The 24,809-nt window shown below is 50.4% G+C and overlaps 1 protein-coding gene across 1 annotated transcript in view; it reads left to right on the forward strand.

Annotated features, from left to right (window-relative positions):
- The first annotated feature begins 402 nt into the window (after nucleotides 1-402).
- The window catches only part of LOC143219378 (uncharacterized), a 148,509-nt gene continuing 124,102 nt past the window's right edge, over nucleotides 403-24,809 (forward strand). Inside the window, exons 1-3 of the mRNA XM_076445393.1 lie at nucleotides 403-5,535; nucleotides 5,781-5,904; nucleotides 6,000-6,069. Of these exons, the coding sequence (XP_076301508.1) occupies nucleotides 403-5,535; nucleotides 5,781-5,904; nucleotides 6,000-6,069 (5,327 nt within the window). The remainder of the gene's footprint in view (nucleotides 5,536-5,780; nucleotides 5,905-5,999; nucleotides 6,070-24,809) is intronic.

A 24,809-nucleotide genomic window follows, 5' to 3' on the forward strand; every position in this document is an offset into this window, starting at 1 on the left:
TTCTCGCAAGTTCTAGTCTGTCATACTGACACGCGCTACTGTTTACACGTTCATTACGCCCGGTTGACTCGCGATACTTGCGCTTTCACACCGACCGTACTCACTCATTTTTCATTAGAACATTTCACATCATTTCTCCATCTGTATTTTCCTGTTGTCTTTTTAAATATATTTTATTAGTTCATTCTGCCTCAACACTCTCTCGCACTACCTTCCGTTTCATCCCTTTCATAACTAGAGTTTACAACATTTTGGTCCTTCGAGCCGGATTTCTTCTGAATCCGTACATACAGTCTATCCTACCACCCTCTCTTTCTCCTTGCACACTCCATCGTTTCGCTGACGCCATCGCCTTCTACGATCATCCATCCTTCTCCTCGTCTCATTCTCATTCATCTCATCATGGAGACATTGTGTGCCGATCAACAAGTGCTGCATGGACGTATGGCTCGCACTGGTGACAACGTCCGCAAGCTGGGCAAGGCCAAAGTCACGAAGGCTATCAACGAGGTCCAGTTGCGGAATCTGGACGCCCGTTGGAAGGAGTTCCAAGACAACGACGTGAGCATTCGCCATGCCGCCACGGAGGATGACCGCAAAGGGGACTACTTCTCCCTGGACATCTTTGGCGCCGGAGAAGAGGCATACTGTCTGCAGAGGGGCGAATTGATGGAGTGGTTCGAGGATCTCGATTCGTCCAGGAAGTCGATGACCGGTGACACTTCGATACCTAACCCCTGTTCACCGGCGGAAGTTCGACAGATCGACGGTGCCAACGGCGACGATATCGCAGCACCAGCGAACACCTCGCCCATCCAGGTGCATGTGTCCCAGTCCACGCTCCCCCAGGCAGACCTGCCCACCTTCACAGGGATCTATCATGAGTGGATTCGCTACAGAGATCTTTTCACGACTCTCGTACTGGAAAACAACTCCTGGAGCGACGCAGAGCGGTTCCATTACCTGACTGCAAGCCTGAGCGGAGAAGCCGCTCAACTCATCCAACGTGTTCCAATCTCAGGTCGCAATTTCCCTCGGGCGTGGGAGTTGTTGGAACACCGATATGAGAATCGAAGGCTTCTCGTCGATGCCCAGTTCGAGCTGCTGTTCAGCATGACCGAGTGCCGCACCCACACTGCCGGAGAGCTCACACGGATCCTGAACTGCATGTGTAATGTGTCGTCGAACTTGAACTCTCTGGACATCCCCGTCGACGACACATCATTCTGGATGGTCCAGTACGTCGTGCGCATTTTAGATGACCACACACTTAAGCACTGGGAGCGGTCGCTAGGCAGCAGAACGGACCCACCCGCATTCTCTGAGCTGCTCGAGTTTCTCGAGAAGACGGTCCGAACACTGGAGGCCATAGAGACGCGAGCTGGGACACGGCGATCTGCACCTCGAGTTACAACGACCAAGGTCAAGACGCATCACACCTCTACCGACACCGACGTCGTCCAGAAGCGGACAGCTTGCTCACTTTGCCAGGGCAGGCACCCGATCTATTTCTGTCAGGCATACAAGGGAAAATCGCCACAGGAACGATTGAAATGGGTCAAGTCCTCCGCGCTTTGCCAGAACTGCCTTGGACGACATGAGACCAACGCGTGTCGAACCACACACACGTGTCATCAGTGTGCGCAACCGCACCACACTACACTCCACGACGCCATACGTGGGACAGGTTCTACGAAGGTGAATAGCATGGTCACCTCCAACGGTTCAGAGCGTCAGAACGACCCAGCTGCAGTCATACTCGCCACAGCTCTCATTTCTGTGGGGGCGCATGGTCGGGTCCGTACTGTCCGAGCCCTCATAGATCCATGCTCCGAGGTGACACTGGTCAGCGAATCACTGGTGCAAACCCTGCGAGCCTCGAGGACATCCTGCTCGCATGTTGTCGTGGGAGCTGGTGCAAATCCTACAGCAACGGTGCGAGGCAAGGCCACGCTTACGATCGCACCTCGAGACCAGTCGTCCATCTGCCGCACCGTGGAGGCGCTCATTTTGCCACGCCTCACGCACTACCGTCCACCAGGACATCATGGGTCTCATACATGGCCTCACATCGCAGGGCTCACGCTAGCTGATCCTGACACAACGTCCACGCAGCCGATCGAACTCTTGTTGGGAGCAGACGTGTACCCGACGATCATTTTAGACGGAATTCGTCGTGGTGGCCGCCGCATGCCGATCGCGCAGGAAACAATCTTCGGCTGGATTCTGTCAGGTCCCACCACGAGATCGGGTTCGTCCTCATCAACTGCCTTCACCCACGCTTGCACCATCGTCGATTTGACATCTCTGGTTCAACGGTTCTGGGAACAGGAGGAGGTTTCAACTTCGGACACACCAATGTCCAGCGAGGAAGCAGCCTGCGACTCCATGTTCGCAAGCACCCACACTCGAGAGGACGATGGCAGATACGTGGTGAGATTGTGTCTTAACAACCATTCGCAGGTCCTGGGAGAGACACACGGCGCAGCCAGGAAAATTCTATTGGCCAACGAGCGACGACTCCACGGAAATCACCTGCTACGGATGGCCTACAACCAGTTCATGGCGGATTATCGGGACCTCGGGCATATGCAGCCAGTTCCGGAAGAAGATTGGGTCACGCATCGCCCCCATTTCTATCTGCCTCATCATGGGGTGATGAAGGTCACGGACTCCTCCACCAAACTGAGGGTCGTCTTCAACGGGTCTAAGAAGTCGTCCATCGGCACGTCGTTGAATGACCACCTATCAGCTGGTCCTAAATTACAGTTGAATCTGATGGACGTCCTACTTCGGTGGAGGCGACACCGAGTTGCTTTCATCGCCGACATCGAGAAGATGTACCGGCAGATCAAGATCCATCGTGACGACTGGGACTACCAACGGATCCTGTGGAGAGACAGTCCTGACCAGCCCATCATCCCTCACCATCTTACCACGGTCACGTATGGTCTGACCTGCGCTCCTTACCTCGCCATCCGGACGCTCCTCCAACTTGCTAAGGATGAAGGAGCACGGTTTCCGATCGGCGCCACCCTCCTACAGGAATCCACCTACGTAGATGACATACTGTCGGGGGCAGACACCACCTACGAGGCGTTACAAGTGCAGAAGAGCATAATTGGACTTTGCAGGGCGGGCGGATTCACCCTGAAGAAGTGGAACGCCAATCGTTCTGCCCTGTTATCCAAGTTGCCATCTGATTCTCTGGCAACGTCGTCTTCTTTGCCGTGGCACCCCGAGCTAGGCTGCAGCGCACTGGGACTCACATGGCATCCCGACACGGACGACCTTTCCTTCTCCGTGAAACTTCCCAGCTCCTTCCCCATACTTACCAAGCGCCATGTCCTGTCGCAGATAGCAAAATTATTCGATCCCCTTGGCTGGTTAGCGCCTTTCGTCATCCGAGGCAAGATCCTGATGCAACAGCTCTGGAAAGAGCAGCTGGGATGGGACGACGTGCTTCCCCCCCTGGCGACGGAGCAGTGGAAGGACATAATCACCGAGATGCCCACCTTGGCTGAGATTCGCGTTTCACGGTGGATCGGAGTGACCAGCGAACAGTCGTCCAGTCACCTGCATATTTTCGTCGATGCAAGTCAGAAGGCCTTCGCTGCAGTGGCGTATCTCCGCATCGAGGACACCACTAAGACCGCCTCCGCCTCGCTGTTAGTGGCAAAATCGAAGACTGCGCCACTGAAGGTCGTGTCTCTACCTCGGCTCGAACTTTGCGCTGCTGTATTAGGAGCTCGACTACTCTCCCACATTCGCCGAGAGCAGCGGATCACCGTCGACGAGGTGCACCTGTGGTCAGACTCTACCGTCGCGCTAGCATGGTTACGAGGCGAGCCGTTCCGCTGGAACACGTACGTCGCCAACCGCGTCTCTGAGTTTCAGACTACCGTTCCAGACGTTCGCCTACACCATGTGGGCACGAAGGACAACCCGGCGGACTGCGCCTCGCGAGGAACATCATCCGCCCAGTTGCGCGACCATCCGCTTTGGTGGCACGGTCCCGGATGGCTGATCAGTCCACCCTGTACGTGGGACTCAGCCCTCCCTGCTTTCATCACAACAGAAGAAGAAAAGGCCACAGCAGCATCTCTCCACACCAGCATCCCTGTCGCACCTCCGCTTCTCCTACGATACTCGTCCTTCGATCGCCTCCTAAGAATCGCCGCCTGGTGTTTACGATGGCGAAACATATCATGTAGAGGTTCACAAAGTCTGGAGTTACGACCAGACGAGCTACGACAGGCAGAGCTTCGCGTGATCCAACTTGCCCAGCGCTGCGATTACTCTGATGTCATCACCGCAGTGTCCACCGGTGGTACGGTCGGACGGTCGTCTCCACTCCGTGCGATGGCACCATTTCTGGATGACCAAGGCGTTCTACGCGTTGGAGGTCGCCTGAAACATTCGCTGCTATCTTTCGACGAGCAGCACCCGATCATTTTGGCTCCGGAGTCCCCCCTCACCCGTCTTGTCATCGGCCATCACCACCGGCGCACCCTGCATGGAGGAGTGCAACTCACGCTGGCCTCCATTCGTCAACGATTTTGGGTTCCACAAGGCCGACGAATGGTGAAACAGTGCATCTCCCGATGCATCGTATGCCTTCGATGGCGGGCGGCAACGAAGAAGCAAATGATGGGTGACCTCCCCTCCACAAGAGTGACTCCGGCGCGACCTTTTCTCCACACCGGCGTTGACTATGCTGGCCCGATGCTCATCCGGACGACGGCAGGACGAGGACACAAAGCGACCAAAGGTTACGTTGCGATTTTTGTCTGTTTCAGCACTCGAGCCGTACACATCGAAGCTGTCTCCGACTACTCAACCTCCGCCTTCCTAGCTGCCTTCCGCCGTTTCTCCGGTCGGCGCGGCCTGTGTTCCACACTGAGCAGTGACTGCGGGACCAACTTTGTCGGAGCAGACCAGGAGCTGCGACGATTGTTCACCGCCTCGTCCAAGGAGGCAGCGGCCATCTCCCACCACATGTCCAATAACGGTGTGCAATGGAAATTCATTCCACCCGCCGCACCACACTTTGGTGGACTGTGGGAAGCTGCTGTCCGCTCCGTCAAACATCATCTGCGGCGCGTCATCGGCGACGCAACTCTGACGTTCGAGGAGCTCACCACCGTTCTCTGTCAGGTGGAGGCTTGCCTCAACTCACGCCCACTGCAGGCGCTGACCGACGATCCAGAGGACCTCAGTCCCCTGACGCCAGGACATTTCCTTATTGGAGAACCCCTGTTGGCCGTGCCCGAACCAACGCTGCAGGACGTCCCGACGCACCGACTCTCCCGATGGCAACAGCAACAACAACGGGTAGAGCATTTCTGGCGCCGCTGGTCCAGTGAATACCTGCACCAGCTCCAGACGCGGAAAAAATGGACCACCAGGCATCCATCACTGACCATCGGGGAGTTGGTTCTACTCAAGTCGGAGCTGACACCCCCTTGCAAGTGGCCATTAGCTCGTGTTACAGAGGTACATCCGGGATCCGACGGGCTTATTCGAGTCGTTACCGTACGAACCGCGACAAGTCAATTTAAACGCCCCATCACGAAAATCGTTCCCTTGTACCGCGAATCAGAACACTAATTGTGCTATTTATTTTCGATTATATTCATTCGTTCTTCATTTGCGATTCTCATTTGATTATTTTTCAGTCCGTATTTATACTCTGTTCATCGTCTATTGTATTCGGCGACTGCCGAAGGCGGGCGGAATGTTCAAAAACCTAAAGTCCGTTTTTCTCATTAACGTCAAAGCGACCGTATTATATGTATTTATTTCGTACACAATCGACATCGGTGCGCCAGAAGAACGCGATCGTGAGTTTTTGCTCATCGCTGCGACAAGTGACAACAACCGGCGAGGTGATCGACCGCCGATGTAAACCTCGCCGGATCGAAGCAGTCATTGAACCCGTCGAATTGTATCGTGGGCCATCGCATCGTGTTTTCCTTATTCCGATTCCGTTCCCCTAGTCCGTTGTCTCCTCCGCAGCACCGTTTATGAGGTCATTAACCTAACGAACGTTGCTGCGATCCTACCTGTGTAATTTTAAAGTCCCCACTCCTTAATCCTTCCAACACCGATGGCCCACGCGGGTATAAAAGAGATGTATGTGCGCTCATCGGCGAATTCTCGCAAGTTCTAGTCTGACATACTGACACGCGCTAATGTTTACACGTTCATTACGCCCGGTTGACTCGCGATACTTGCGCTTTCACACCGACCGTACTCACTCATTTTTCATTAGAACATTTCACATCGTTTCTCCATCTGTATTTTCCTGTTGTCTTTTTAAATATATTTTATTAGTTCATTCTGCCTCAACACTCTCTCGCACTACCTTCCGTTTCATCCCTTTCATAACTAGAGTTTACAACAATCTTTTATTCCCCTTTATTTTGCCCCCCTTCTTATGATTGTTGTTTTTTGTCAATTGTATTTATTTACTTATTATTATTTATTTATTTATTGACTTTTATTTTATCTATTTTATCTATACACGTTTTCATTTATTGATTTTATATTTTATTTTATCATATTTTTAAGTTTTATGCGGGTCGACCAGGGGGGTGGGACCGGTGGAAGGGACAGACGCGAGCCGGAACTCGCTTCTGTCCCCTCCTTGTCGCGTGCGGAAAAAAATACAATGCAGCGTGTACGAGTATTTGCACATGTATAAAAATCGGATGGCGGTAACAAAAATTCTAAACGATACAGCACAAGTTGCAGCAATGCATGCGCATAAGTTAAATTACCTGCATACCGCCGTTTCCTCAAACTGTGTGTTCATAACTGGCACTGGGAGGATCGCAGTGCCACCACTGCGAGGAGGCCCAGGACTCTGCGCGGCATACGCTGGAAGAATGTCGTAAGGGGCGTTATTGGGATGGACAACTCGTTGCCGGTCGTGGTCGACCACATGATCGGCAGCGAGAGGTCAAGAGCTGCGTTTGCCTTCTTCTGCGAGATTGTGATAACGCAGAAGGAGGCAGCGGAGAGGGAGAGGGAAGCCGACCCCCTCTCCGCCAGGAGGCTAGCATCGGCGGGGCAACCCCGACGAGGCCGACGGCCCCCTGTAAGGGGCCGCAGACGTAATGGCGGCGGTGGGACTACTTAGTACTTCCACCGCCGCCAAGGGGGGCTGGCCGTTAAGGCGCCCCCGGGGTGGGCAGGTCGCGGGGGTCGAGGTGGAGCAATAATCCCCTGCCCCCCTCTACAAAGATGCGACCTGCCGGTCGACCCCCCTCCTTTTATTTTATGATATTTCATTTTATTCTATATTATAAATTTTATCTTTATCTTTTATTAACCTTTATTTTGCCCCCCCTTCTTATGTTTGTTGTTTTTTGTCCATTGTATTTATTTACTTATTATTATTTATTTATTTATTGACTTTTATTTTATCTATTTTATCTATACACGTTTTCATTTATTGATTTTATATTTTATTTTATGATATTTTTAAGTTTTATGCGGGTCGACCAGGGGGGTGGGACCGGTGGAGGGGACAGACGCGAGCCGGAACTCGCCTCTGTCCCCTCCTTGTCGCGTGCGGAAAAAAATACAATGCTGCGTGTACGAGTATTTGCACATGTATAAAAATCGGATGGCGGTAACAAAAATTCTAAACGATACAGCACAAGTTGCAGCAATGCATGCGCATAAGTTAAATTACCTGCATACCGCCGTTTCCTCAAACTGTGTGTTCACAACTGGCACTGGGAGGATCGCAGTGCCACCACTGCGAGGAGGCCCAGGACTCTGCGCGGCATACGCTGGAAGAATGTCGTAAGGGGCGTTATTGGGATGGACAACTCGTTGCCGGTCGTGGTCGACCACATGATCGGCAGCGAGAGGTCAAGAGCTGCGTTTGCCTTCTTCTGCGAGATTGTGATAACGCAGAAGGAGGCAGCGGAGAGGGAGAGAGAAGCCGACCCCCTTTCCGCCAGGAGGTTAGCATCGGCGGGGCAACCCCGACGAGGCCGACGGCCCCCTGTAAGGGGCCGCAGACGTAATGGCGGCGGTGGGACTACTTAGTACTTCCACCGCCGCCAAGGGGGGCTGGCCGTTAAGGCGCCCCCGGGGTGGGCAGGTCGCGGGGGTCGAGGTGGAGCAATAATCCCCTGCCCCCCCTCTACAAAGATGCGACCTGCCGGTCGACCCCCCTCCTTTTATTTTATGATATTTCATTTTATTCTATATTATAAATTTTATCTTTATCTTTTATTCCCCTTTATTTTGCCCCCCCTTCTTACGTTTGTTGTTTTTTGTCCATTGTATTTATTTACTTATTATTATTTATTTATTTATTGACTTTTATTTTATCTATTCTATCTATACACGTTTTCATTTATTGATTTTATATTTTATTTTATCATATTTTTAAGTTTTATGCGGGTCGACCAGGGGGGTGGGACCGGGGGAGGGGACAGACGCGAACCGGAACTCGCCTCTGTCCCCTCCTTGTCACGTGCGGAAAAAAATGCACTGCAGCGTGTACGAGTATTTGCACATGTATAAAAATCGGATGGCGGTAACAAAAATTCTAAACGATACAGCACAAGTTGCAGCAATGCATGCGCATAAGTTAAATTACCTGCATACCGCCGTTTCCTCAAACTGTGTGTTCATAACTGGCACTGGGAGGATCGCAGTGCCGCCACTGCGAGGAGGCCCAGGACTCTCCGCTGCATACGCTGGAAGAATGTCCAGCGTGGTCGGCGCCGCGCAGAGACCTAAGGGGCGTTATTGGGATGGACAACTCGTTGCCGGTCGTGGTCGACCACATGATCGGCAGCGAGAGGTCAAGAGCAGCGTTTGCCTCCTTCTGCGTGATTGTGATAACGCAGAAGGAGGCAGCGGAGAGGGAGAGGGAAGCCGACCCCCTCCCCGCCAGGAGGTTAGCATCGGCGGGGCAACCCCGACGAGGCCGGCGGCCCCCTGTAAGGGGCCGCAGACGTAATGGCGGCGGTGGGACTACTTAGTACTTCCACCGCCGCTAAGGGGGGCTGGCCGTTAAGGCGCCCCCGGGGTGGGCAGGTCGCGGGGGGCGAGGTGGAGCAATAATCCACTCCCCCCTCTACAAAGATGCGACCTGCCGGTCGACCCCCCTCATTTTATTTTATGATATTTCATTTTATTCTATATTATAAATTTTATCTTTATCTTTTATTCCCCTTTATTTTGCCCCCCTTCTTATGTTTGTTGTTTTTTGTCCATTGTATTTATTTACTTATTATTATTTATTTATTGACTTTTATTTTATCTATTTTATCTATACACGTTTTCATTTATTGATTTTATATTTTATTTTATCATATTTTTAAGTTTTTTGCGGGTCGACCAGGGGGGTGGGACCGGGGGAGGTGACAAACGCGAGCCGGAACTCGCCTCTGTCCCCTCCTTGTCGCGTGCGGAAAAAAATACAATGCAGCGTGTACGAGTATTTGCACATGTATAAAAATCGGATGGCGGTAACAAAAATTCTAAACGATACAGCACAAGTTGCAGCAATGCATGCGCATAAGTTAAATTACCTGCATACCGCCGTTTCCTCAAACTGTGTGTTCATAACTGGCACTGGGAGGATCGCAGTGCCACCACTGCGAGGAGGCCCAGGACTCCGCGCGGCATACGCTGGAAGAATGTCGTAAGGGGCGTTATTGGGATGGACAACTCGTTGCCGGTCGTGGTCGACCACATGTTCGGCAGCGAGAGGTCAAGAGCTGCGTTTGCCTCCTTCTGCGAGATTGTGATAACGCAGAAGGAGGCAGCGGAGAGGGAGAGGGAAGCCGACCCCCTCACCGCCAGGAGGTTAGCATCGGCGGGGCAACCCCGAAGAGGCCGACGGCCCCCTGTAAGGGGCCGCAGACGTAATGGCGGAGGTGGGACTACTTAGTACTTCCACCGCCGCCAAGGGGGGCTGGCCGTTAAGGCGCCCCCGGGGTGGGCAGGTCGCGGGGGTCGAGGTGGAGCAATAATCCCCTCCCCCCCTCTACAAAGATGCGACCTGCCGGTCGACCCCCCTCCTTTTATTTTATGATATTTCATTTTATTCTATATTATAAATTTTATCTTTATCTTTTATTCCCCTTTATTTTGCCCCCCTTCTTATGTTTGTTGTTTTTTGTCCATTGTATTTATTTACTTATTATTATTTATTTATTTATTGACTTTTATTTTATCTATTTTATCTATACACGTTTTCATTTATTGATTTTATATTTTATTTTATCATATTTTTAAGTTTTATGCGGGTCGACCAGGGGGGTGGGACCGGTGGAAGGGACAGACGCGAGCCGGAACTCGCTTCTGTCCCCTCCTTGTCGCGTGCGGAAAAAAATACAATGCAGCGTGTACGAGTATTTGCACATGTATAAAAATCGGATGGTGGTAACAAAAATTCTAAACGATACAGCACAAGTTGCAGCAATGCATGCGCATAAGTTAAATTACCTGCATACCGCCGTTTCCTCAAACTGTGTGTTCATAACTGGCACTGGGAGGATCGCTGTGCCACCACTGCGAGGAGGCCCAGGACTCTGCGCGGCATACGCTGGAAGAATGTCCAGCGTGGTCGGCGCCGCGCAGAGACCTAAGGGGCGTTATTGGGATGGACCTCTCGTTGCCGGTCGTGGTCGACCACATGATCGGCAGCGAGAGGTCAAGAGCAGCGTTTGCCTCCTTCTGCGAGATTGTGATAACGCAGAAGGAGGCAGCGGAGAGGGAGAGGGAAGCCGACCCCCTCTTCGCCAGGAGGCTAGCTTCGGCGGTGCAACCCCGACGAGGCCGACAGCCCCCTGTAAGGGGCCGCAGACGTAATGGCGGCGGTGGGACTACTTAGTACTTCCACCGCCGCCAAGGGGGGCTAGCCGTTAAAGCGCCCCCGGGGTGGGCAGGTCGCGGGGGGCGAGGTGGAGCAATAATCCCCTCCCCCCCTCTACAAAGATGCGACCTGCCGGTCGACCCCCCTCCTTTTATTTTATGATATTTCATTTTATTCTATACATATTTTATATTCTATATTATAAATTTTATCTTTATCTTTTATTCCCCTTTATTTTGCCCCCCCTTCTTATGTTTGTTGTGTTTTGTCCATTGTATTTATTTACTTATTATTATTTATTTATTTATTGACTTTTATTTTATCTATTTTATCTATACACGTTTTCATTTATTGATTTTATCTTTTATTTTATCATATTTTTAAGTTTTATGCGGGTCGACCAGGGGGGTGGGACCGGTGGAGGGGACAGACGCGAGCCGGAACTCGCCTCTGTCCCCTCCTTGTCGCGTGCGGAAAAAAATACAATGCTGCGTGTGCGAGTATTTGCACATGTATAAAAATCGGATGGCGGTAACAAAAATTCTAAACGATACAGCACAAGTTGCAGCAATGCATGCGCATAAGTTAAATTACCTGCATACCGCCGTTTTCTCAAACTGTGTGTTCATAACTGGCACTGGGAGGATCGCAGTGCCACCACTGCGAGGAGGCCCAGGGCTCTGCGCGGCATACGCTGGAAGAATGTCGTAAGGGGCGTTATTGGGATGGACAACTCGTTGCCGGTCGTGGTCGACCACATGATCGGCAGCGAGAGGTCAAGAGCTGCGTTTGCCTTCTTCTGCGAGATTGTGATAACGCAGAAGGAGGCAGCGGAGAGGGAGAGGGAAGCCGACCCCCTCTCCGCCAGGATGTATGCATCGGCGGGGCAACCCCGACGAGGCCGACGGCCCCCTGTAAGGGGCCGCAGACGTAATGGCGGCGGTGGGACTACTTAGTACTTCCACCGCCGCCATGGGGGGCTGGCCGTTAAGGCGCCCCCGGGGTGGGCAGGTCGCGGGGGTCGAGGTGGAGCAATAATCCCCTGCCCCCCCTCTACAAAGATGCGACCTGCCGGTCGACCCCCCTCCTTTTATTTTATGATATTTCATTTTATTCTATATTATAAATTTTATCTTTATCTTTTATTCCCCTTTATTTTGCCCCCCCTTCTTATGTTTGTTGTTTTTTGTCCATTGTATTTATTTACTTATTATTATTTATTTATTTATTGACTTTTATTTTATCTATTTTATCTATACACGTTTTCATTTATTGATTTTATATTTTATTTTATCATATTTTTAAGTTTTATGCGGGTCGACCTGGGGGGTGGGACCGGTGGAGGGGACAGACGCGAGCCGGAACTCGCCTCTGTCCCCTCCTTGTCGCGTGCGGAAAAAAATACAATGCTGCGTGTACGAGTATTTGCACATGTATAAAAATCGGATGGCGGTAACAAAAATTCTAAACGATACAGCACAAGTTGCAGCAATGCATGCGCATAAGTTAAATTACCTGCATACCGCCGTTTCCTCAAACTGTGTGTTCATAACTGGCACTGGGAGGATCGCAGTGCCACCACTGCGAGGAGGCCCAGGGCTCTGCGCGGCATACGCTGGAAGAATGTCGTAAGGGGCGTTATTGGGATGGACAACTCGTTGCCGGTCGTGGTCGACCACATGATCGGCAGCGAGAGGTCAAGAGCTGCGTTTGCCTTCTTCTGCGAGATTGTGATAACGCAGAAGGAGGCAGCGGCAACCCCGACGAGGCCGACGGCCCCCTGTAAGGGGCCGCAGACGTAATGGCGGCGGTGGGACTACTTAGTACTTCCACCGCCGCCAAGGGGGGCTGGCCGTTAAGGCGCCCCCGGGGTGGGCAGGTCGCGGGGGGCGAGGTGGAGCAATAATCCACTCCCCCCTCTACAAAGATGCGACCTGCCGGTCGACCCCCCTCCTTTTATTTTATGATATTTCATTTTATTCTATATTATAAATTTTATCTTTATCTTTTATTCCCCTTTATTTTGCCCCCCTTCTTATGTTTGTTGTTTTTTGTCCATTGTATTTATTTATTTATTATTATTTATTTATTTATTGACTTTTATTTTATCTATTTTATCTATACACGTTTTCATTTATTGATTTTATATTTTATTTTATCATATTTTTAAGTTTTATGCGGGTCGACCTGGGGGGTGGGACCGGGGGAGGGGACAGACGCGAGCCGGAACTCGCCTCTGTCCCCTCCTTGTCGCGTGCGGAAAAAAATACAATTATGCGTGTACGAGTATTTGCACATGTATAAAAATCGGATGGCGGTAACAAAAATTCTAAACGATACAGCACAAGTTGCAGCAATGCATGCGCATAAGTTAAATTACCTGCATACCGCCGTTTCCTCAAACTGTGTGTTCATAACTGGCACTGGGAGGATCGCAGTGCCACCACTGCGAGGAGGCCCAGGACTCTGCGCGGCATACGCTGGAAGAATGTCCAGCGTGGTCGGCGCCGCGCAGAGACCTAAGGGGCGTTATTGGGATGGACCTCTCGTTGCCGGTCGTGGTCGACCACATGATCGGGAGCGAGAGGTCAAGAGCAGCGTTTGCCTCCTTCTGCGAGATTGTGATAACGCAGAAGGAGGCATCGGAGAGGGAGAGGGAAGCCGACCCCCTCTCCGCCAGGAGGTTAGCATCGGCGGGGCAACCCCGACGAGGCGGACGGCCCCCTGTAAGGGGTCGCAGACGTAATGGCGGCGGTGGGACTACTTAGTACTTCCACCGCCGCCAAGGGGGGCTGGCCGTTAAGGCGCCCCCGGGGTGGTCAGGTCGCCGGGGGCGAGGTGGAGCAATAATCTCCTCCCCCCCTCTACAAAGATGCGACCTGCCGGTCGACCCCCCTCCTTTTATTTTATGATATTTCATTTTATTCTATACATATTTTATATTCTATATTATAAATTTTATCTTTATCTTTTATTTCCCTTTATTTTGCCCCCCTTCTTATGTTTGTTGTGTTTTGTCCATTGTATTTATTTACTTATTATTATTTATTTATTTGTTGACTTTTATTTTATCTATTTTATCTATACACGTTTTCATTTATTGATTTTATATTTTATTTTATCATATTTTTAAGTTTTATGCGGGTCGACCAGGGGGGTGGGACGGGGGGGAGGGGACAGACGCGAGCCGGAACTCGCCTCTGTCCCCTCCTTGTCGCGTGCGGAAAAAAATACAATGCAGCGTGTACGAGTATTTGCACATGTATAAAAATCGGATGGCGCGGTAACAAAAATTCTAAATTATACAGCACAAGTTGCAGCAATGCATGCGCATAAGTTAAATTACCTGCATACCGCCGTTTCCTCAAACTGTGTGTTCATAACTGGCACTGGGAGGATCGCAGTGCCACCACTGCGAGGAGGCCCAGGACTCTGCGCGGCATACGCTGGAAGAATGTCCAGCGTGGTCGGCGCCGCGCAGAGACCTAAGGGGCGTTATTGGGATGGACCTCTCGTTGCCGGTCGTGGTCGACCACATGATCGGGAGCGAGAGGTCAAGAGCAGCGTTTGCCTCCTTCTGCGAGATTGTGATAACGCAGAAGGAGGCATCGGAGAGGGAGAGGGAAGCCGACCCCCTCTCCGCCAGGAGGTTAGCATCGGCGGGGCAACCCCGACGAGGCGGACGGCCCCCTGTAAGGGGTCGCAGACGTAATGGCGGCGGTGGGACTACTTAGTACTTCCACCGCCGCCAAGGGGGGCTGGCCGTTAAGGCGCCCCCGGGGTGGTCAGGTCGCCGGGGGCGAGGTGGAGCAATAATCTCCTCCCCCCCTCTACAAAGATGCGACCTGCCGGTCGACCCCCCTCCTTTTATTTTATGATATTTCATTTTATTCTATACATATTTTATATTCTATATTATAAATTTTATCTTTATCTTTTATTTCCCTTTATTTTGCCCCCCTTCTTATGTTTGTTGTGTTTTGTCCATTGTATTTATTTACTTATTATTATTTATTTATTTATTGACTTTTATTTTATCTATTTTATCTATACACGTTTTCATTTATTGATTTTATATTTTATTTTATCATATTTTTAAGTTTTATGCGGGTCGACCAGGGGGGTGGGACGGGGGGGAGGGGACAGACGCGAGCCGGAACTCGCCTCTGTCCCCTCCTTGTCGCGTGCGGAAAAAAATACAATGCAGCGTGTACGAGTATTTGCACATGTATAAAAATCGGATGGCGCGGTAACAAAAATTCTAAATTATACAGCACAAGTTGCAGCAATGCATGCGCATAAGTTAAATTACCTGCATACCGCCGTTTCCTCAAACTGTGTGTTCATAACTGGCACTGGGAGGATCGCAGTGCCACCACTGCGAGGAGGCCCAGGACTCTCCGCGGCATACGCTGGAAGAATGTCCAGCGTGGTCGGCGCCGCGCAGAGACCTAAGGGGCGTTATTGTGATGGACAACTCGTTGCCGGTCGTGGTCGACCACATGATCGGCAGCGAGAGGTCAAGAGCAGCGTTTGCCTCCTTCTGCGTGATTGTGATAACGCAGAAGGAGGCAGCGGAGAGGGAGAGGGAAGCCGACCCCCTCTCCGCCAGGAGGTTAGCATCGGCGGGGCAACCACGACGAGGCCGACGGCCCCCTGTAAGGGGCCGCATACGTAATGGCGGCGGTGGGACTACTTAGTACTTCCACCGCCGCCAAGGGGGGCTGGCCGTTAAGGCGCCCCCGGGGTGGTCAAGTCGCCGGGGGCGAGGTGGAGCAATAATCTCCTCCCCCCCTCTACAAAGATGCGACCTGCCGGTCGACCCCCCTCCTTTTATTTTATGATATTTCATTTTATTCTATACATATTTTATATTCTATATTATAAATTTTATCTTTATCTTTTATTTCCCTTTATTTTGCCCCCCTTCTTATGTTTATTGTGTTTTGTCCATTGTATTTATTTACTTATTATTATTTATTTATTTATTGACTTTTATTTGATCTATTTTATCTATACACGTTATCATTTATTGATTTTATATTTCATTTTATCATATTTTTAAGTTTTATGCGGGTCGACCAGGGGGGTTGGACGGGGGGAGGGGACAGACGCGAGCCGGAACTCGCCTCTGTCCCCTCCTTGTCGCGTGCGGAAAAAAATACAATGCAGCGTGTACGAGTATTTGCACATGTATAAAAATCGGATGGCGCGGTAACAAAAATTCTAAATTATACAGCACAAGTTGCAGCAATGCATGCGCATAAGTTAAATTACCTGCATACCGCCGTTTCCTCAAACTGTGTGTTCATAACTGGCACTGGGAGGATCGCAGTGCCACCACTGCGAGGAGGCCCAGGACTCTGCGCGGCATACGCTGGAAGAATGTCCAGCGTGGTCGGCGCCGCGCAGAGACCTAAGGGGCGTTATTGGGATGGACCTCTCGTTGCCGGTCGTGGTCGACCACATGATCGGGAGCGAGAGGTCAAGAGCAGCGTTTGCCTCCTTCTGCGAGATTGTGATAACGCAGAAGGAGGCATCGGAGAGGGAGAGGGAAGCCGACCCCCTCTCCGCCAGGAGGTTAGCATCGGCGGGGCAACCCCGACGAGGCGGACGGCCCCCTGTAAGGGGTCGCAGACGTAATGGCGGCGGTGGGACTACTTAGTACTTCCACCGCCGCCAAGGGGGGCTGGCCGTTAAGGCGCCCCCGGGGTGGTCAGGTCGCCGGGGGCGAGGTGGAGCAATAATCTCCTCCCCCCCTCTACAAAGATGCGACCTGCCGGTCGACCCCCCTCCTTTTATTTTATGATATTTCATTTTATTCTATACATATTTTATATTCTATATTATAAATTTTATCTTTATCTTTTATTTCCCTTTATTTTGCCCCCCTTCTTATGTTTGTTGTGTTTTGTCCATTGTATTTATTTACTTATTATTATTTATTTATTTATTGACTTTTATTTTATCTATTTTATCTATACACGTTTTCATTTATTGATTTTATATTTTATTTTATCATATTTTTAAGTTTTATGCGGGTCGACCAGGGGGGTGGGACGGGGGGGAGGGGACAGACGCGAGCCGGAACTCGCCTCTGTCCCCTCCTTGTCGCGTGCGGAAAAAAATACAATGCAGCGTGTACGAGTATTTGCACATGTATAAAAATCGGATGGCGCGGTAACAAAAATTCTAAATTATACAGCACAAGTTGCAGCAATGCATGCGCATAAGTTAAATTACCTGCATACCGCCGTTTCCTCAAACTGTGTGTTCATAACTGGCACTGGGAGGATCGCAGTGCCACCACTGCGAGGAGGCCCAGGACTCTCCGCGGCATACGCTGGAAGAATGTCCAGCGTGGTCGGCGCCGCGCAGAGACCTAAGGGGCGTTATTGTGATGGACAACTCGTTGCCGGTCGTGGTCGACCACATGATCGGCAGCGAGAGGTCAAGAGCAGCGTTTGCCTCCTTCTGCGTGATTGTGATAACGCAGAAGGAGGCAGCGGAGAGGGAGAGGGAAGCCGACCCCCTCTCCGCCAGGAGGTTAGCATCGGCGGGGCAACCACGACGAGGCCGACGGCCCCCTGTAAGGGGCCGCATACGTAATGGCGGCGGTGGGACTACTTAGTACTTCCACCGCCGCCAAGGGGGGCTGGCCGTTAAGGCGCCCCCGGGGTGGTCAGGTCGCCGGGGGCGAGGTGGAGCAATAATCTCCTCCCCCCCTCTACAAAGATGCGACCTGCCGGTCGACCCCCCTCCTTTTATTTTATGATATTTCATTTTATTCTATACATATTTTATATTCTATATTATAAATTTTATCTTTATCTTTTATTTCCCTTTATTTTGCCCCCCTTCTTATGTTTATTGTGTTTTGTCCATTGTATTTATTTACTTATTATTATTTATTTATTTATTGACTTTTATTTGATCTATTTTATCTATACACGTTATCATTTATTGATTTTATATTTCATTTTATCATATTTTTAAGTTTTATGCGGGTCGACCAGGGGGGTTGGACGGGGGGAGGGGACAGACGCGAGCCGGAACTCGCCTCTGTCCCCTCCTTGTCGCGTGCGGAAAAAAATACAATGCAGCGTGTACGAGTATTTGCACATGTATAAAAATCGGATGGCGCGGTAACAAAAATTCTAAATTATACAGCACAAGTTGCAGCAATGCATGCGCATAAGTTAAATTACCTGCATACCGCCGTTTCCTCAAACTGTGTGTTCATAACTGGCACTGGGAGGATCGCAGTGCCACCACTGCGAGGAGGCCCAGGACTCTGCGCGGTATACGCTGGAAGAATGTCGTAAGGGGCGTTATTGGGATGGACAACTCGTTGCCGGTCGTGGTCGACCACATGATCGGCAGCGAGAGGTCAAGAGCAGCGTTTGCCTCCTTCTGCGAGATTGTGATAACGCAGAAGGAGGCAGCGGAGAGGGAGAGGGAAGCCGACCCCCTCTCCGCCAGGAGGTTAGCATAGGCGGGGCAACCACGACGAGGCCGACGGCCCCCTGTAAGGGGCCGCAGACGTAATGGCGGCGGTGGGACTACTTAGTACTTCCACCGCCGCCAAGGGGGGCTGGCCGTTAAGGAGCCCCCAGGGGTGGTCAGGTCGCCGGGGGCGAGGTGGAGCAATAATCTCCTCCCCCCCTCTACAAAGATGCGACCTGCCGGTCGACCCCCCCTCCTTTTATTTTATGATATTTCATTTTATTCTATACATATTTTATATTCTATATTATAAATTTTATCTTTATCTTTTATTTCCCTTTATTTTGCCCCCCTTCTTATGTTTGTTGTGTTTTGTCCATTGTATTTATTTACTTATTATTATTTATTTATTTGTTGACTTTTATTTTATCTATTTTATCTATACACGTTTTCATTTATTGATTTTATATTTTATTTTATCATATTTTTAAGTTTTATGCGGGTCGACGAGGGGGGTGGGACGGGGGGGAGGGGACAGACGCGAGCCGGAACTCGCCTCTGTCCCCTCCTTGTCGCGTGCGGAAAAAAATACAATGCAGCGTGTACGAGTATTTGCACATGTATAAAAATCGGATGGCGCGGTAACAAAAATTCTAAATTATACAGCACAAGTTGCAGCAATGCATGCGCATAAGTTAAATTACCTGCATACCGCCGTTTCCTCAAACTGTGTGTTCATAACTGGCACTGGGAGGATCGCAGTGCCACCACTGCGAGGAGGCCCAGGACTCTGCGCGGCATACGCTGGAAGAATGTCCAGCGTGGTCGGCGCCGCGCAGAGACCTAAGGGGCGTTATTGGGATGGACCTCTCGTTGCCGGTCGTGGTCGACCACATGATCGGGAGCGAGAGGTCAAGAGCAGCGTTTGCCTCCTTCTGCGAGATTGTGATAACGCAGAAGGAGGCAGCGGAGAGGGAGAGGGAAGCCGACCCCCTCTCCGCCAGGAGGTTAGCATCGGCGGGGCAACCACGACGAGGCCGACGGCCCCCTGTAAGGGGCCTCAGACGTAATGGCGGCGGTGGGACTACTTAGTACTTCCACCGCCGCCAAGGGGGGCTGGCCGTTAAGGAGCCCCCAGGGGTGGTCAGGTCGCCGGGGGCGAGGTGGAGCAATAATCTCCTCCCCCCCTCTACAAAGATGCGACCTGCCGGTCGACCCCCCTCCTTTTATTTTATGATATTTCATTTTATTCTATACATATTTTATATTCTATATTATAAATTTTATCTTTATCTTTTATTTCCCTTTATTTTGCCCCCCTTCTTATATTTGTTGTGTTTTGTCCATTGTATTTATTTACTTATTATTATTTATTTATTTATTGACTTTTATTTTATCTATTTTATCTATACACGTTTTCATTTATTGATTTTATATTTTATTTTATCATATTTTTAAGTTTTATGCGGGTCGACCAGGGGGGTGGGACGGGGGGGAGGGGACAGACGCGAGCCGGAACTCGCCTCTGTCCCCTCCTTGTCGCGTGCGGAAAAAAATACAATGCAGCGTGTACGAGTATTTGCACATGTATAAAAATCGGATGGCGCGGTAACAAAAATTCTAAATTATACAGCACAAGTTGCAGCAATGCATGCGCATAAGTTAAATTACCTGCATACCGCCGTTTCCTCAAACTGTGTGTTCATAACTGGCACTGGGAGGATCGCAGTGCCACCACTGCGAGGAGGCCCAGGACTCTGCGCGGCATACGCTGGAAGAATGTCCAGCGTGGTCGGCGCCGCGCAGAGACCTAAGGGGCGTTATTGGGATGGACAACTCGTTGCCGGTCGTGGTCGACCACATGATCGGCAGCGAGAGGTCAAGAGCAGCGTTTGCCTCCTTCTGCGAGATTGTGATAACGCAGAAGGAGGCAGCGGAGAGGGAGAGGGAAGCCGACCCCCTCTCCACCAGGAGGTTAGCATCGGCGGGGCAACCACGACGAGGCCGACGGCCCCCTGTAAGGGGCCGCAGACGTAATGGCGGCGGTGGGACTACTTAGTACTTCCACCGCCGCCAAGGGGGGCTGGCCGTTAAGGCGCCCCCGGGGTGGGCAGGTCGCGGGGGGCGAGGTGGAGCAATAATCCACTCCCCCCTCTACAAAGATGCGACCTGCCGGTCGACCCCCCTCCTTTTATTTTATGATATTTCATTTTATTCTATATTATAAATTTTATCTTTATCTTTTATTCCCCTTTATTTTGCCCCCCTTCTTATGTTTGTTGTTTTTTGTCCATTGTATTTATTTATTTATTATTATTTATTTATTTATTGACTTTTATTTTATCTATTTTATCTATACACGTTTTCATTTATTGATTTTATATTTTATTTTATCATATTTTTAAGTTTTATGCGGGTCGACCTGGGGGGTGGGACCGGGGGAGGGGACAGACGCGAGCCGGAACTCGCCTCTGTCCCCTCCTTGTCGCGTGCGGAAAAAAATACAATTATGCGTGTACGAGTATTTGCACATGTATAAAAATCGGATGGCGGTAACAAAAATTCTAAACGATACAGCACAAGTTGCAGCAATGCATGCGCATAAGTTAAATTACCTGCATACCGCCGTTTCCTCAAACTGTGTGTTCATAACTGGCACTGGGAGGATCGCAGTGCCACCACTGCGAGGAGGCCCAGGACTCTGCGCGGCATACGCTGGAAGAATGTCCAGCGTGGTCGGCGCCGCGCAGAGACCTAAGGGGCGTTATTGGGATGGACCTCTCGTTGCCGGTCGTGGTCGACCACATGATCGGGAGCGAGAGGTCAAGAGCAGCGTTTGCCTCCTTCTGCGAGATTGTGATAACGCAGAAGGAGGCATCGGAGAGGGAGAGGGAAGCCGACCCCCTCTCCGCCAGGAGGTTAGCATCGGCGGGGCAACCCCGACGAGGCGGACGGCCCCCTGTAAGGGGTCGCAGACGTAATGGCGGCGGTGGGACTACTTAGTACTTCCACCGCCGCCAAGGGGGGCTGGCCGTTAAGGCGCCCCCGGGGTGGTCAGGTCGCCGGGGGCGAGGTGGAGCAATAATCTCCTCCCCCCCTCTACAAAGATGCGACCTGCCGGTCGACCCCCCTCCTTTTATTTTATGATATTTCATTTTATTCTATACATATTTTATATTCTATATTATAAATTTTATCTTTATCTTTTATTTCCCTTTATTTTGCCCCCCTTCTTATGTTTGTTGTGTTTTGTCCATTGTATTTATTTACTTATTATTATTTATTTATTTGTTGACTTTTATTTTATCTATTTTATCTATACACGTTTTCATTTATTGATTTTATATTTTATTTTATCATATTTTTAAGTTTTATGCGGGTCGACCAGGGGGGTGGGACGGGGGGGAGGGGACAGACGCGAGCCGGAACTCGCCTCTGTCCCCTCCTTGTCGCGTGCGGAAAAAAATACAATGCAGCGTGTACGAGTATTTGCACATGTATAAAAATCGGATGGCGCGGTAACAAAAATTCTAAATTATACAGCACAAGTTGCAGCAATGCATGCGCATAAGTTAAATTACCTGCATACCGCCGTTTCCTCAAACTGTGTGTTCATAACTGGCACTGGGAGGATCGCAGTGCCACCACTGCGAGGAGGCCCAGGACTCTGCGCGGCATACGCTGGAAGAATGTCCAGCGTGGTCGGCGCCGCGCAGAGACCTAAGGGGCGTTATTGGGATGGACCTCTCGTTGCCGGTCGTGGTCGACCACATGATCGGGAGCGAGAGGTCAAGAGCAGCGTTTGCCTCCTTCTGCGAGATTGTGATAACGCAGAAGGAGGCATCGGAGAGGGAGAGGGAAGCCGACCCCCTCTCCGCCAGGAGGTTAGCATCGGCGGGGCAACCCCGACGAGGCGGACGGCCCCCTGTAAGGGGTCGCAGACGTAATGGCGGCGGTGGGACTACTTAGTACTTCCACCGCCGCCAAGGGGGGCTGGCCGTTAAGGCGCCCCCGGGGTGGTCAGGTCGCCGGGGGCGAGGTGGAGCAATAATCTCCTCCCCCCCTCTACAAAGATGCGACCTGCCGGTCGACCCCCCTCCTTTTATTTTATGATATTTCATTTTATTCTATACATATTTTATATTCTATATTATAAATTTTATCTTTATCTTTTATTTCCCTTTATTTTGCCCCCCTTCTTATGTTTGTTGTGTTTTGTCCATTGTATTTATTTACTTATTATTATTTATTTATTTATTGACTTTTATTTTATCTATTTTATCTATACACGTTTTCATTTATTGATTTTATATTTTATTTTATCATATTTTTAAGTTTTATGCGGGTCGACCAGGGGGGTGGGACGGGGGGGAGGGGACAGACGCGAGCCGGAACTCGCCTCTGTCCCCTCCTTGTCGCGTGCGGAAAAAAATACAATGCAGCGTGTACGAGTATTTGCACATGTATAAAAATCGGATGGCGCGGTAACAAAAATTCTAAATTATACAGCACAAGTTGCAGCAATGCATGCGCATAAGTTAAATTACCTGCATACCGCCGTTTCCTCAAACTGTGTGTTCATAACTGGCACTGGGAGGATCGCAGTGCCACCACTGCGAGGAGGCCCAGGACTCTCCGCGGCATACGCTGGAAGAATGTCCAGCGTGGTCGGCGCCGCGCAGAGACCTAAGGGGCGTTATTGTGATGGACAACTCGTTGCCGGTCGTGGTCGACCACATGATCGGCAGCGAGAGGTCAAGAGCAGCGTTTGCCTCCTTCTGCGTGATTGTGATAACGCAGAAGGAGGCAGCGGAGAGGGAGAGGGAAGCCGACCCCCTCTCCGCCAGGAGGTTAGCATCGGCGGGGCAACCACGACGAGGCCGACGGCCCCCTGTAAGGGGCCGCATACGTAATGGCGGCGGTGGGACTACTTAGTACTTCCACCGCCGCCAAGGGGGGCTGGCCGTTAAGGCGCCCCCGGGGTGGTCAGGTCGCCGGGGGCGAGGTGGAGCAATAATCTCCTCCCCCCCTCTACAAAGATGCGACCTGCCGGTCGACCCCCCTCCTTTTATTTTATGATATTTCATTTTATTCTATACATATTTTATATTCTATATTATAAATTTTATCTTTATCTTTTATTTCCCTTTATTTTGCCCCCCTTCTTATGTTTATTGTGTTTTGTCCATTGTATTTATTTACTTATTATTATTTATTTATTTATTGACTTTTATTTGATCTATTTTATCTATACACGTTATCATTTATTGATTTTATATTTCATTTTATCATATTTTTAAGTTTTATGCGGGTCGACCAGGGGGGTTGGACGGGGGGAGGGGACAGACGCGAGCCGGAACTCGCCTCTGTCCCCTCCTTGTCGCGTGCGGAAAAAAATACAATGCAGCGTGTACGAGTATTTGCACATGTATAAAAATCGGATGGCGCGGTAACAAAAATTCTAAATTATACAGCACAAGTTGCAGCAATGCATGCGCATAAGTTAAATTACCTGCATACCGCCGTTTCCTCAAACTGTGTGTTCATAACTGGCACTGGGAGGATCGCAGTGCCACCACTGCGAGGAGGCCCAGGACTCTGCGCGGCATACGCTGGAAGAATGTCCAGCGTGGTCGGCGCCGCGCAGAGACCTAAGGGGCGTTATTGGGATGGACCTCTCGTTGCCGGTCGTGGTCGACCACATGATCGGGAGCGAGAGGTCAAGAGCAGCGTTTGCCTCCTTCTGCGAGATTGTGATAACGCAGAAGGAGGCATCGGAGAGGGAGAGGGAAGCCGACCCCCTCTCCGCCAGGAGGTTAGCATCGGCGGGGCAACCCCGACGAGGCGGACGGCCCCCTGTAAGGGGTCGCAGACGTAATGGCGGCGGTGGGACTACTTAGTACTTCCACCGCCGCCAAGGGGGGCTGGCCGTTAAGGCGCCCCCGGGGTGGTCAGGTCGCCGGGGGCGAGGTGGAGCAATAATCTCCTCCCCCCCTCTACAAAGATGCGACCTGCCGGTCGACCCCCCTCCTTTTATTTTATGATATTTCATTTTATTCTATACATATTTTATATTCTATATTATAAATTTTATCTTTATCTTTTATTTCCCTTTATTTTGCCCCCCTTCTTATGTTTGTTGTGTTTTGTCCATTGTATTTATTTACTTATTATTATTTATTTATTTATTGACTTTTATTTTATCTATTTTATCTATACACGTTTTCATTTATTGATTTTATATTTTATTTTATCATATTTTTAAGTTTTATGCGGGTCGACCAGGGGGGTGGGACGGGGGGGAGGGGACAGACGCGAGCCGGAACTCGCCTCTGTCCCCTCCTTGTCGCGTGCGGAAAAAAATACAATGCAGCGTGTACGAGTATTTGCACATGTATAAAAATCGGATGGCGCGGTAACAAAAATTCTAAATTATACAGCACAAGTTGCAGCAATGCATGCGCATAAGTTAAATTACCTGCATACCGCCGTTTCCTCAAACTGTGTGTTC

Source organism: Lasioglossum baleicum, unplaced genomic scaffold (genome assembly GCF_051020765.1).
Source record: "Lasioglossum baleicum unplaced genomic scaffold, iyLasBale1 scaffold0027, whole genome shotgun sequence".
In the NCBI taxonomy this organism is placed as follows: domain Eukaryota; kingdom Metazoa; phylum Arthropoda; class Insecta; order Hymenoptera; family Halictidae; genus Lasioglossum; species Lasioglossum baleicum.